The sequence below is a fragment of the Notolabrus celidotus genome, chromosome 10 (assembly GCF_009762535.1).
Source record: "Notolabrus celidotus isolate fNotCel1 chromosome 10, fNotCel1.pri, whole genome shotgun sequence".
NCBI lineage: Eukaryota > Metazoa > Chordata > Actinopteri > Labriformes > Labridae > Notolabrus > Notolabrus celidotus.
Genome location: NC_048281.1, coordinates 2,137,390 through 2,150,151, shown reverse-complemented (window position 1 = coordinate 2,150,151; position 12,762 = coordinate 2,137,390). Strand labels below are relative to the sequence as shown.

The window sequence follows — 12,762 nt, the reverse complement described above, 5'->3', positions numbered from 1 at the left end:
TTTCTCCGATGTCCCCTGCTGAACCCTTACAGCGGCTTTCGCCCCCCAGCCAGATGAGAATACAGCAGTGCGAGGAATCTCTGTCTTACTGTACAAAGGATTGTTTACTGCTCAGAGGACTCAGAGACAATGAGAGAGTGAATGTGAACTCTTGCATTTCACCCCGTCTCTAAGCTGAGAAGCAGATGTGGATCCTTATGGGTTAATCTTCATGGTTTTGCATGTTCTTAATCTCCATATCTGTTACAGGCTGGACATCTGGGCTATTCTGAGTGCTGTGTGTTCGCATCAGTTGATAGCTGTATCTGGGATTAGGTTTCAGCTCAGTCACAAATACTTCTGTTTGTTTAAAGCCGTGCTTGGTTCCAATTTTAGTTCTGCAGTTTAATTTCCTAATTCTATTTTGCCTCCATTCTCTCATCTCTTGTTTCCAACTCATAGAAGATACCAGGGCGGACCCATTCATGGCCTCCCATATATAATGCTGACCACTTTTTTGTTTGATTTTTTGTATTTTTAAGGCATTAGTTCGCCAGCTGTGATCAATAATTAAGACACTTTCCGAATCACCTTTCTGCCCCTTGAGCAGTGACGGCTTATGTTAAATATGAACCTTCTCATATCAATGACAGTGCAGAATTGCAGCAGCAGCGCTATCTTAGTTAAGGATCACTTTGGAAAACGTCATGATAAACAAGCACTGTCCACACCAGGATCACTTGTAATAATAATATTAATAATAATATTAATAATATTAATTTAAAAAATAACAATAATAATAATAATTATTATTATTATTATCACAATAATAATTATAATTTATATTTATAATTATAATTTTAATTATAATTATAACCATAACCATAACAATAATAATAATAAAAACTTTAGTCTTCAAAAGATCAGATGCACACAGGCAAGAGAAAGAACTACTTTATCACCCACAGAGACATACATGTTTTTACCCATGAGTAGCAGCACATGTGTTGTGTTAAAGCTTCCAAACAGCACACTTTACTGATAAAACATAATGATACAAGTAATAAAACTTGTCAGTGCTAATTTGGAGGGAATTTAAAAATTCAAAGCTGCATTACCTGAGCTCAGTACCAAATCAACCATAAACAATTGAATAATTAGTAGTGAAAGTAGAACAGGAATATGAGAGGATCCTGGTGAATTGCAAACAACAGAGCACAGCAGTTTGAGCACAAAACTATAATTCAATTGTGAGCCTCTGTTCCGGCAGAAGCAAAGCTTTGAATGCTAAATAAATTCTTCCGAAGGCTAAATTGCACACTTGTTTCATCTGGCAATGAGATTACTTGAGTGGAATATTCTGTAAAAAAAAAAACTGTGGAGAGGAAGACAATAATGAGGCAGTAATCTTATTTCTCCTCAGCAGCTTCCATTGTTCTCTTAAAAAGGGCTTCTGTTTAGTCTGCCTCAACTCTCATTCCCATCCATCGTTCCATTGAGGAAGATTTTTGCAGAGCCAAGGATAAATGAGAACAATAACATTTGTGCAGCACTCAAATGCATCAAACGGAGATAGGAGAAGAGTGCTATTGTGTCCCTCTGGCTCTTTGGACAATCACTAGATAGCAGCAGTAACTGTGAGTGCAGCTGCAAGCGTACAGAAGCTTGGCATCACTCCCCCTAAAAACTTCTTTAACAACTCCCAGCTGAACTCCATTTTGCTGCTTAGTTTGGTTGACTTTAGACAACTTTGAAATTGTTAAGACTAAAACATATCAATTAACACCCTGAGCCTTTTCCTTGTGACGATGGCCTCTGTAACTGAGAAATCCTCAGCGTGGGCCAGCAGGGGTTAAGCTCCTTTTTTGAAGATTACGCTTCACTTTCCAGTGGCCTGGCCCAGACACTAGCCACTCTCTTCTAATCCACCACTGCAGGGCTTTTGATAGCTCCCACTGCGAGTCCTTATTACAGGCACTGATTAAAAACTGAGACACACAGAGGAAAAGAAGACAGATAGGAAATATGGAGTGACAGAAGAGAAGGAAGGGCAAGTGAGAGAATTAAAAACTCCTATTTCAGAAGCAAGAGACTGCACTATACAGCCGCTTTGATTACCTCTGAATCTATGCAGCAGATTAAATTTGGTTACTCAATACACACTTTTACTACGCTTGAGCTCCACTAAAAATAATACGCTTAGGATTTAAAAAGGGAAAACTTGACCTACAAACCTAGAAGTACCAACATGTTGTTCGTAGGGGACGGCAAAAATGTCTCCAGATATGCTTTAAAGCTGCACCTCTGCATTTCTATTACAGCACCTACCATTCTTAAAGCAGTGGAAGTTACATACTTGAACCAGACAAGGCCTTAACATTGACTGGGGAAAAACATGTGGCTGTCACAGTGACAATGGAAAAACAGCTTGAATCCTACGTAATGACATCCCAGCGTTGACAACAACAGCCCTATCTTGCATTAGCTGCTTACACTTGACCGTCTTTTGTTAAAGCACTTATTGTGCAGTCAGCCCTCTCAGTCACAGCTCCACTTTCTCTGCAATTGTGAATTATCTCTGGGATAAAAATCTACACATGGTCGTGCTCGTCCCAAAAACTTGACATGAATAATTCACAGCCATCTGCCGAGGTTCAGCAGTCTGAATGAGACTCAGAAAAAAAGTGAGGAGGTGAGATTCTTGTGTTTATTTTAAAAACCAAGTCCTCACGGCGGCTCCTTACTGCAGCAACACCTGACAAAAAGGAAACCACAACACCCTACATAATGACCCCATCTGAAAACCCTCAAGTTGAGATCACGTTTCTGTCTGCCTTCACTCTGAACAGACTCTGCTGTTTTGGTTTATGTCATGCATTTTGTTGAAAGATTTGAAATAATCTTCAGATTGATGGAAACATACATGCAAAGTCTGCAAGCAACATCAACAAACAACAGGATGCAACAGCACAACATGATTCACATTCTGCCTTCTCTTGGGCCTGGGGTCAGACTACAGGAGTTTAGGGCAATGTTGGTCCAGTTTAGACCAGACATATTTTTGGAACCAGAGGTGGCAACATCTGACTCACAGGTAAAAGATGAAGCGACAACACCTCGGTCAGGGCGTAAAATTAAATTTTTACCTCATCTGTCTAGTGACCTACAAATATGTACTGGCCAAAAATATTTGTCACCGACCAAATAAAAAAATCATGCCTTATTTGATTTAAAATAATTACCAGCAGAAATGGGCAAAAGTATGAAAACAAAACCTCACATGCAATACATCCATCGGCCACTGGTGGGTGTGTGTTTTTGTTTTACACGCCAAATTAATATTTCACCCACCATTGTCGCTTAGCGGGTGTTAATTTTACGCCCAGCCTCGGTCTTCGAAAAATGTTGCCAGTGATTAAGAGAAAAAATAAACTGTAGTTCCTTGAGTGTCCACTTGGGTCTGAAGGCAAAAGCCGAGAACTACCAGGGAGCAAGGGGCCTCAGCTCCTCCTGTTTGTCTGTTTCTAGGTTGATCGTAAGTTAGGGTGAGTCAGCATGTTCAAGATGGCGCCTGCCATCGCCAGTATTAAAAAGGTCTCTTCAGAAACCATTGACTCTACAGAGAGAAGATCCATGTTTTATACAGTATATGTCAAATATCCATCATTATGTCTTTATGCTGGTTATCCTCTGTGGTAGTATGTGATCACAGGTAGACACGCACTTTAGCATACCCGTTTGTTCTTAATTCTTAAGGAAGTGACCAACCTACAAAACTGAAGATATTCCCATTTGATTGAGACCATATGCTGTTTTGTAAAATATCTCTTAATGTAATTATAAAAAAGAGAAATAGGTCGTTTTCCATCTGTATTATTTTTGAAACCACTTGAATGCAAATCAATGGTACTTCCACACTGGGTTCCAGGTAAAAACTTAAGTCCACTTCTCAAATACAATCCATGGTTTTGGCCCATAGACTGTATATAAAATGGACGTCATCTCACTTGGCTCAAAGTGAGGCTGCCACAAAAACTGCTCCCCCTAGTGGCTGGCTGCAGTGTAGGTCTCCCCCATCCATTTGAACGGGGCTGCTGTCAAACTTTAAAAAATAAATACACGTGGTACGAATGTATCTCACATCCGTATGCTGTGGTGATATGTAGTTATTATTTGACTGTTTTGAGAGAAACTCTGTAGGACCTCGGGACGTTACGCTGTAGGGTGGAGCTTGTTACCATGCAAACACACAAATTCCCTACTGTGCAGACTCTGGCTGCAGAAAATTTACAAGATGGCAGCGTCCTGCAACAGGGTATTTTGGCTTCAAAATCATCCAATGGGAAAAGGTGGAGCGACGATGTCCATGAATACAGTCTATGTTTGGGCCTTTAGTGGGTGCTGATGTTTGGCCCAGATTACCTGGTACTAAGACGTTTACAGGTCCAGTCTTACTCCTTAGTAAAAGCTTATTACAAGACCTACTTGGGCTGCCTTGAAAGTATCAAACATGTTTGTTATATAGGATTTCATGACTGTACTTTCCAAGTAGGACCACAACAGAGAGAAACAGAGCTGCTGACTGAATTACCAAGCAACAGTAATGTTCCCACCACCAAGGCTAATGTTAGCTAACATTGCACCATTTACAGAAATGACAGGTAGACTCTCATCTTGGGCATCTTGAGCGGTTTCTGAAGACTAAATTGTGCGTGTCTCAGTCAACATTTTCTCTACTTGACTTGAGAACTAATCAGCTTAGTTTTTTGTCACTACACAAGCAATGTCAATGTTTTGCTTACATCAAAATCTCAAAGTGTGTGTATGTATGAGATTAGATAGAATAACATCCATCAAATGTCTCCATGCATTCCCATTTTCAATCAGACGGTGTGAGGTAGTCTGAATCCACGGGAGAAAAGAGAGTATTCTTGGTCTCAAACTGGAGATGTATACTAGAAGGCAAGAAAAAAATGCAGATTCCCTGAGGGCTTCCCGCTTTAAGCAATGCTGTCAGCCAACAACAACTAGAACAGCATGAATAGTTCAAGATGAGGAAGAGGTTGGGATCACTCCAACAAATAAAGTACAAACTAAGACTTGTAAACAATACCAACATCTACTAAACTCAGCATGAGCCTTCTTTCTGGTCAGACTGTTCAGGCCTCAGAGGGGTTTAACAAGCTACACAAGGCCTCCAGCAGCAGACGGCCCCTCTCTGTGTTTGTGTTCCAGACAGGGGAGTTGCTCTGCATGACGATTTATTGACGCAAGATCCCCCCTCAGCCAGGACCTGCCACCGATTACTGCCTCTAGAGAGAGGAGGGGAGGGAGAGGAGGGAGGGGAGGGTCTTGTTGGGATGAGAGAGTTTGTCTGTGTGTGTGTTCTAGTTCTGGCTCCAAGGCCATAAACCCAGTTCCAAAATGCCGAGTAGCATGTCAACATGCCAGCCTTCGCCACCCAAGTTTAAGTTGGACAAAAGGCCCTTCAGTGCTCTAAAATGGTGGTTTGAGAATGGGAAATGATGATCTGTCATAAACGGAAAAAAGGGTTTAGCAACACTGCACAGACAGGAGGGCGACAAGGGGAAAACAAACTGTTAACAGGAGGGCAAATTGAGTAGTGAAAGCTCCATTCTGAATTTCAGAGCTCCTCAAGGTGGAGAAAAGTCTGGCAGGAGAGATGTTTTGGCTCGCTACCAAATGTCAACAGACCTTTCCATCGCCTAATTTCGGCATTGGAGTTGTGTGAGGAAAATTTGGCTTCTTAATGAATCATAAGAAACCTGTTCTCCAAAAAATGGGAATACGTCTCTGCTTTAACTAACATGCTTCAAGGGAGAAAAATATTTTCCCTATCACATTAACACAGTTCAAATGAGTTGAAGGGTGAGTTGGGATTGCACTGAGATCTGTAGATTCATGTTTGGGATATTTCAGAAGCTTATTCTTGGCCTTGGAAGCACAAGAAAGTCAGATGACGTCCGTGTAATAACCCATTAAATGACAAACATACCTCAGAACTGACGACAGTATACAAATGTAATCCAATGCCTTCAGGTTCTTTCAGAGACTTCAAAAGTTATGAGTAAGAAACACATGGAGCTGAGAATAGACAGAGCAATAAAATTATCTGAAAAGGAGGAAAATAACAAAAGGAAATTCATGTCCCAATCCAAGGTTCCACTTACATAACACAATGTACTACAGAAAAAAAGAGAAGAAGAAAATAAAAGCGATCAGGATGACCTAAAACATCCTTTCTGACGCACACCGCTTTGGCTGAGACTACACCATGTCCTTACTCACAGTTCAAAAGAAAAGAAAGTGATGCCAGTAACAGAGATTGTGCCACACAGGACCACAACATTTAATCAATGGCAGTGACATCATTCTGTTTAATAGGACCACGGCTAAACTAAAGCATGATGGGTAAAGGAGGGAACAATTGTCCCTTTGTCCAGTGTGATCTGCAGAGGAAGAGGAAAAGGCAGATCTGCTTCACGGTAATGATTTAAGAAAAGAGGATTTTTGAGTCCAATCGGCCACATGGAGCGCTCCCATTGGTTAAAATCAAGCAGGACAGGGAGTCCAGTTTTGAGCATGCACAGAGAAACCAACTGTGAAATATAGTCTATGATATAAATGATAAATAATACCACATGTGCAGAGTTACTCAATACAACATTTGTATTTTTTAAATTCATTTTGATGTTTGCATGAGTGTCAAAAGTAAAACACCAACGCATCTGGATTCACTGTTCATCATGGAAAATAATCAAAAGACTACATGTCTATGGGGCGCCGTTTGTAAAGTTGTGCACACTAAAAATAACAGCAACGTTTCTACACATTTAGCTCCAAAACATCCTAAAAATAAAGAGTGAATTTTAAAAAGTCACTTTATCACATTTAAAAGAATATTTGTGATCTTCTTCACATTTAATTTTGTTGTGAAAAATATATTAAGTGAAAATCATTGTTAAATCCAAATGCTGAATCTAAATGCTAAATCTTAATCTAAATGTTAAATATAAATATAAATGTTAAATATAATTCTAAAAGTTCAACATTAAAATCTAAATGTTAAATATAAATCTTAATGTTAAATATAAATCAAAATGTTAAACATTAAATCTAAATGTTAAATCAAAATGTTAAATCTAAATCTAAATGCTAAATCTAAATCTAAATTTAATCTAAATTTTAGATATAAATCAAAATGCTAAATCTTAATCTAAATGTTAAATATAAATCAAAATGTTCAACGTTAAATCTAAATGTTAAATATAAATCAAAATGTTCAACATTAAATCTAAATGTTAAATCTAAATGTTAAATATAAATCCAAATGCTAAATATAAATATAAATGTTAAATATAAATGCTAAATCTAAATCTAAATTGAATATAAATGTAAGATATAAATCAAAATGCTAAATATAAATATAAATGTTAAATAAATATCTAAATGTTAAATATTAATTCAAACGTTAACTATAAATATAAACATTAAATATTAAATATTTAATATACATATAAATGTTAAATGTTGCTCTGCGATCCTAAATATATAGCTGATGTACAAATTCACACTGCTGCCTAGCAGAAACACCAAAATAAAAGCTTCATGAAGAGATACAGACTTAACTATAACATCTTATCTTGTCTGCACCATAGACTGGGTCAGTTCTGTCTCTGAGCGTTGTGAAATCTCTTTGTGGACTCCAAAACTGCCTTTAAAACATTTACGGTGGGCAGTCCGGCTATAACCCGTAGGCGTCAGTACTGACGGACTATGGTTATCTGAAATGGATCTCCTATTTTGGTACTAACGGCGCCCAATATGAATTCACACTGCTGCCTAGCAGGAGTACCAAAATAAAAGCTTCATAAAGCGATACAGATATCCTAACCATAGCCTGTCAGTACTGACTCCTACTCCTTGTTATTTTAATATAGTAGAATGAAGCTAAGGCATTTGGACGACTGCCCTGCTATAAGACCTTTATTGATTGGACAGCTGAGGAGGGACAGGAAATGTTGGGGTAGAGAGTGGAGGAAGACATGCAGCAAAGGGTCAGGGCTGGGAGTCGAACCAGTGACCATTGGAGACGCAGTTAAACCAGCGAGGCCAACCAGCGCCAAGAACTTTAAGTTTTATTTGATTTTAAAGTGGGGTTGTACTTGGCTATAGTATGTGTTTACCACACGGGGTCCCCAGTCAGCACAGCCCCCGGGTTGAAAAACCGTATGGAAAACTAGGCATTAGCTGCTGCAGACAGGGCTGATTTTACCAGACGACTGAGCTAAATTTAAGAAAATCTGACCCAAACACTAAGATTGGCGAGTGTGCGGTACGTTTTTACAATTTTCAGCACTTAACCACTTTGTTTTGACACTATTAGCAGACACAACACATTTGTGTTCACTTAACCAGCAGCAGAGCACTACACTAATAAAATAAAAGCATTATTATTTCAGTCATTTACTTCAAGATTATCATGGCGCCAAAAAATTCACAAAAAGTATTTTAATGTGATATTCATAGAAAACACAATCAGTCAAATTCAGGAAAGGAACGGCTCTTTGCAGCATGCCATTCTCTCCCCCCAACTTGGCTCCCTCTCTTCAGCTGCCTTATCAAATTAAAGCAAAATGGCTGAAAATATATCTTTTAAAAAATTTTACTAACTGCTCTTCAAGCAATGCATCAAGCCGGTGCTGCAAGATATTTTCCAATGTCAACTCAATCACCCTCAAACTCTCTTCAAAAGATTTAAGAGCCCTTCAGAAAAATGAAAAAGAAGCCAAGACAGCAGTTCTCGAGTGTTTGCCAAGGTGTAGAAAAAAACAACTATGTAAAAACAAATAGCATCCAAAGCAAGGTTACACTTGCCTCTTCTTCTGTCGACAGTAACTCAACACAAGTTAATGAGGTTTTAAAAACAACTTGTGAAATTCGACAAGTGCTCTTTTTTCAAAAGAAGCGTGCAAACTCAGAACCAAAGTGGTGATTATCATCACATTAAGCCATAAACGGAGAGACTACTGAGAGTACTGCGTGCATAAATAAGGGCTACCAAGGGTCTTGTTTTGTAGTGATTCGCTTTTCAAGCCATATTCCTTTATAGAAGACAGCACAAGCATGACAAATAATACTGAAGTGTTTGAATATACTGTGATACAGTATGGACCCAAAACAGGCCAATCTTGACAAAATCAGCCTCACTTAAAGAGGTTGATTTTGTCAAAGTCATAATTCCTATTGCCCTGTTTCACTCAAATAGCAGAATTTTCCATGTCAAAGCTGATGCTGGGAAAAGGTTCTCTGAAATCTTTTTTCCATTTTACCTGATCGAGTGTGAGAGCTCATTCTTGTGGTCGTCGTTGCCAGGCAGACTTGACAGAGGAGGCGAGGTGAGCGGTGAGGGTGTCAGTGCACCTCTGTGGTGGCTGGAGAGACCACCATGTGCTTCCCAGCCAAGTCTCTGCTGCCAGGTGGAGGCGTCAGGCCGAGAAGGGACAGAGAGGAGTTGTTCCTTAAGGCTTCATCACTCTGAGCCACAGGTGGAGACCTCAGTGGTGGATTCCTTCCAGCAAACAGTCAGGCTGTGAGAGGGTGTTGCAGAAAGAAATGCTTGAATATGCAAGAGGAATTGGAAATAGATGCTTCTCTAGTAGGGGTGTAACGATTCATCTACTACACTGATGTATCGATTTATATTCCTATGATCCCACTACATCGATCTGTGCTCAGCAGGTTGGCCTTCCAGACGACATATATGGATCTAACATCGTTTTAAAAAGGTAATAAATGGATTGTATCCATACTAAGAAATAACACATTGGATTTAAACACGGCAGACTTTATATGGATGTGTTTTTTTTACACTTTTAATGATAAAGACGTTAAACGTTACTCAATTCAGGCTGTCTGTCTGTGACTTCATCACCACACGCCAGCAGACAACAAAACATAGCATGGTGGATAGCAGAGGAGCAGACGGCGAGCCAGAAATGATCAAGTCACCATTGTGGTCCAGTGAGAGGAAACACTTTGCAAAGACGGAGATGTTCGAAATAAGTCGCTTGCTGTTTGTAGGATATGAAAAGGTCAAGTAAAGTTACCACGGCAACGCCACAAATCTATCCAACCACCTACAAAGGCGCCATGGGATTTCACACAACACCGACCGTCCAGGTGACCTCTTGCAGGGTTCCTGCTGCAGCAGCAGCACAAGGTAACATCTTGCACTTTACAAGGACAAAACTCGGCTCGGGCCAAACCATCACGACAACAACAGGAATCTAGGACTGTCCAGTGTCAAGGGATTTATTTCACAGTCACACTGGTTGAATTTGTCCTTTAATTGTATCGGCAACCACGAATCATGATACGAATCAAATCGTTACAAAGAATCGTTACACCCCTATTCTCTACTGATTAACACACAACTTAAAAAATAAATGGTCATCATGGGACAATTTTCAGCAGACTTTTTATTCCTACTCATAGTTACTGAGCAAAACCTCCTCTATGTTTACTATCTTAAAGGTGACATATCATGCAAAATTGACTTTTTAATGGTTCTTTACCTGAAAAATGTTTCCCTGACATGTCTACAAACCCCCCGAGAATGAAAAAAATCCATTCTGCCCCTGTTCTGATTTCTCCACCTTTCTGTAAATGTGTGTGAAACCAGCCGTTTCAGACTTCAGTGTTTTTGTTACGTCACAACAATATCCGGTCTGTCACAGAGTCAGCGCTCAGAGCTTGTTCAGCCCATAGACTGTATAAAATAATACTGAATCCCCCCTCCGTTTTTCATTCCCTGCACAAATGTGTGCTAACAAGGAGCTTAGGAGGGAGGCATGCTAGTTGTAGGCTGTCTTAATAAACACAAAGGTCGGTTTTACTCCTCAGGTCTGCAGATTTGAAGATCTAGTGGATGATTTTTATTTATCATGGATAAGTGCTAGCGCTAATTAGCATAGCCACATAGCTACATGTTCGTAGCTGTGTACCAAGACACACGTCTACATACTGATAAATAAAACAACAAGAAACACTAAATCTGTGACCAATCGTTCAGAAAGGTCCTGCTACAGGCGCCTCTCCGTCAGGATCAGATTCAGAGGGTTGAAGTAACGTGATCTCTGAGCAGCCGTGTATATTCAGCCAACATGTAAACACTAGATCAACTTGCTGGAGAGCCGAGGCACATCCACTTCCTGAGGGGGCGTGGTCAGAGGGAAAACAGAGTGTTCTGATGAGGAATGAAGAAGAGGGCTTTTCAGGCATGCCAAAATCTGATTTCAAAGTGTTTTTTTGAGCATAAACTTTAAAGACATGTTTTGGGGACCTCTTAGACCAATATATATTGATGAAAAAAGCGTGATATGTACCCTTTAAGGGAAGAACATGGTGCTGCCAGCCACCATCACACTCAAAGGAACTGATGAGTCATGATCACTTACTCTTTTTCTGGGACCCTAAATGCACATGCATGTATCCCACTCCAACTAAGTAGGCTTTTCATGGATGTTGACTCATCATCACTCCAGTTAAATGTTACAAAAAGACTTATCAGAATCCATAAATGTGAATACTAATACTGAGCTTGTTCACCTTTAAAATGACTGTGTATGGTAAATGGTAAATGGACTGTACTTACAAAGCACCTTTCTGGTCATTCTGACCACTCAAAGCACTTTTACACTACTCATCACATCCACCCGTTTACACTACATTCATACAATGATGGCAGAGGATGCTATTGTCGGGCACCATCTATATCAACTACTTGCATTAGTACTCGGGATGGCAACAAGTAATCGAGTATCGATGAATTGATTGTTAAGAGCTTAAGAACTTACTCCAACACATTTTGTTGTTTATATTTTTTATCACGTGGAACAAACATCATGTGGTCTCATATCTGGTTCAGCTATCAGGGAGGTGTTTGAAGTTTAAAGCATGTTTCAGAATCAGCTGACTGAAGGTGTTGCTCACAGTGGAGACGCTCAGCTGGGGGCTGCGGCTGAGTGACAGGTCTCCACGAGTGCTTTTTTTCTCCGCCACTGGACTGATTCTGACCCGGTTGCGCTCCCGGCTGACACCTGACCACGTACACATGCTTATTTTTCTCAATAAGAACCAGTAGACAGAACTGGACACTGAGTCTGAAACATGTTTCTGTTCAGTTCTCTTGTTATGTTCAGATATTCACGTTGATATTCAGTGTGTTTAACATTTTGAACACCTCAATATGATCTGTAACTATTCAATACTGTCAGGTCTACATTGTGTTGTGAAGGAAAATTTGTTTAGGGGGAAAAACGCATTTGGCATAGTTTCTGACATGGAAAACGTTCACGTTTTTTTTAATGATTTATGGTTAATTGATCGTAAACCGAAAATGAGGAAACCAAGGCCGAAAAGCGAAACACCAAAATAAATGATTATGCCAATTATTAGTACCATTGCATTTATGGCTCTGACTGTGTTCTAACCTCACTAACACCAAGGATCTCAATCAGACAACGAGGGTGCATGCCCCTCATCTGGTTCAGAGAGACCAGTCCTTTTTTCTGCGCTCTGTTCTCCTTCTCCTTCGCTGTGTGCTTCTCCGTCTCCAAGCGGGTTCTCTGCATCCATGGCGGCCTGGATCATTTCTCGTACGTGCTGCTTTATTCCCACATCCAAGTAATGATCTTTATAACACAGATCGAGTACAGTCGTGATGAAGTGCAGAGGATCTGAATAGATCTCAGTGAAACG

The 12,762-nt window shown here is 39.9% G+C and overlaps 1 protein-coding gene across 2 annotated transcripts in view; it reads right to left on the bottom strand.

Annotated features, from left to right (window-relative positions):
* Positions 1–12,762, bottom strand: part of hdac4 (histone deacetylase 4) — a 181,607-nt gene that overhangs the window by 146,428 nt on the left and 22,417 nt on the right. For both annotated transcript variants that reach the window (XM_034693919.1, XM_034693917.1), the window contains exon 2: positions 9,333–9,590. In XM_034693919.1, coding sequence (XP_034549810.1) covers positions 9,333–9,354 — 22 coding nt within the window. In that variant the 5' untranslated portion in view covers positions 9,355–9,590. The remainder of the gene's footprint in view (positions 1–9,332; positions 9,591–12,762) is intronic.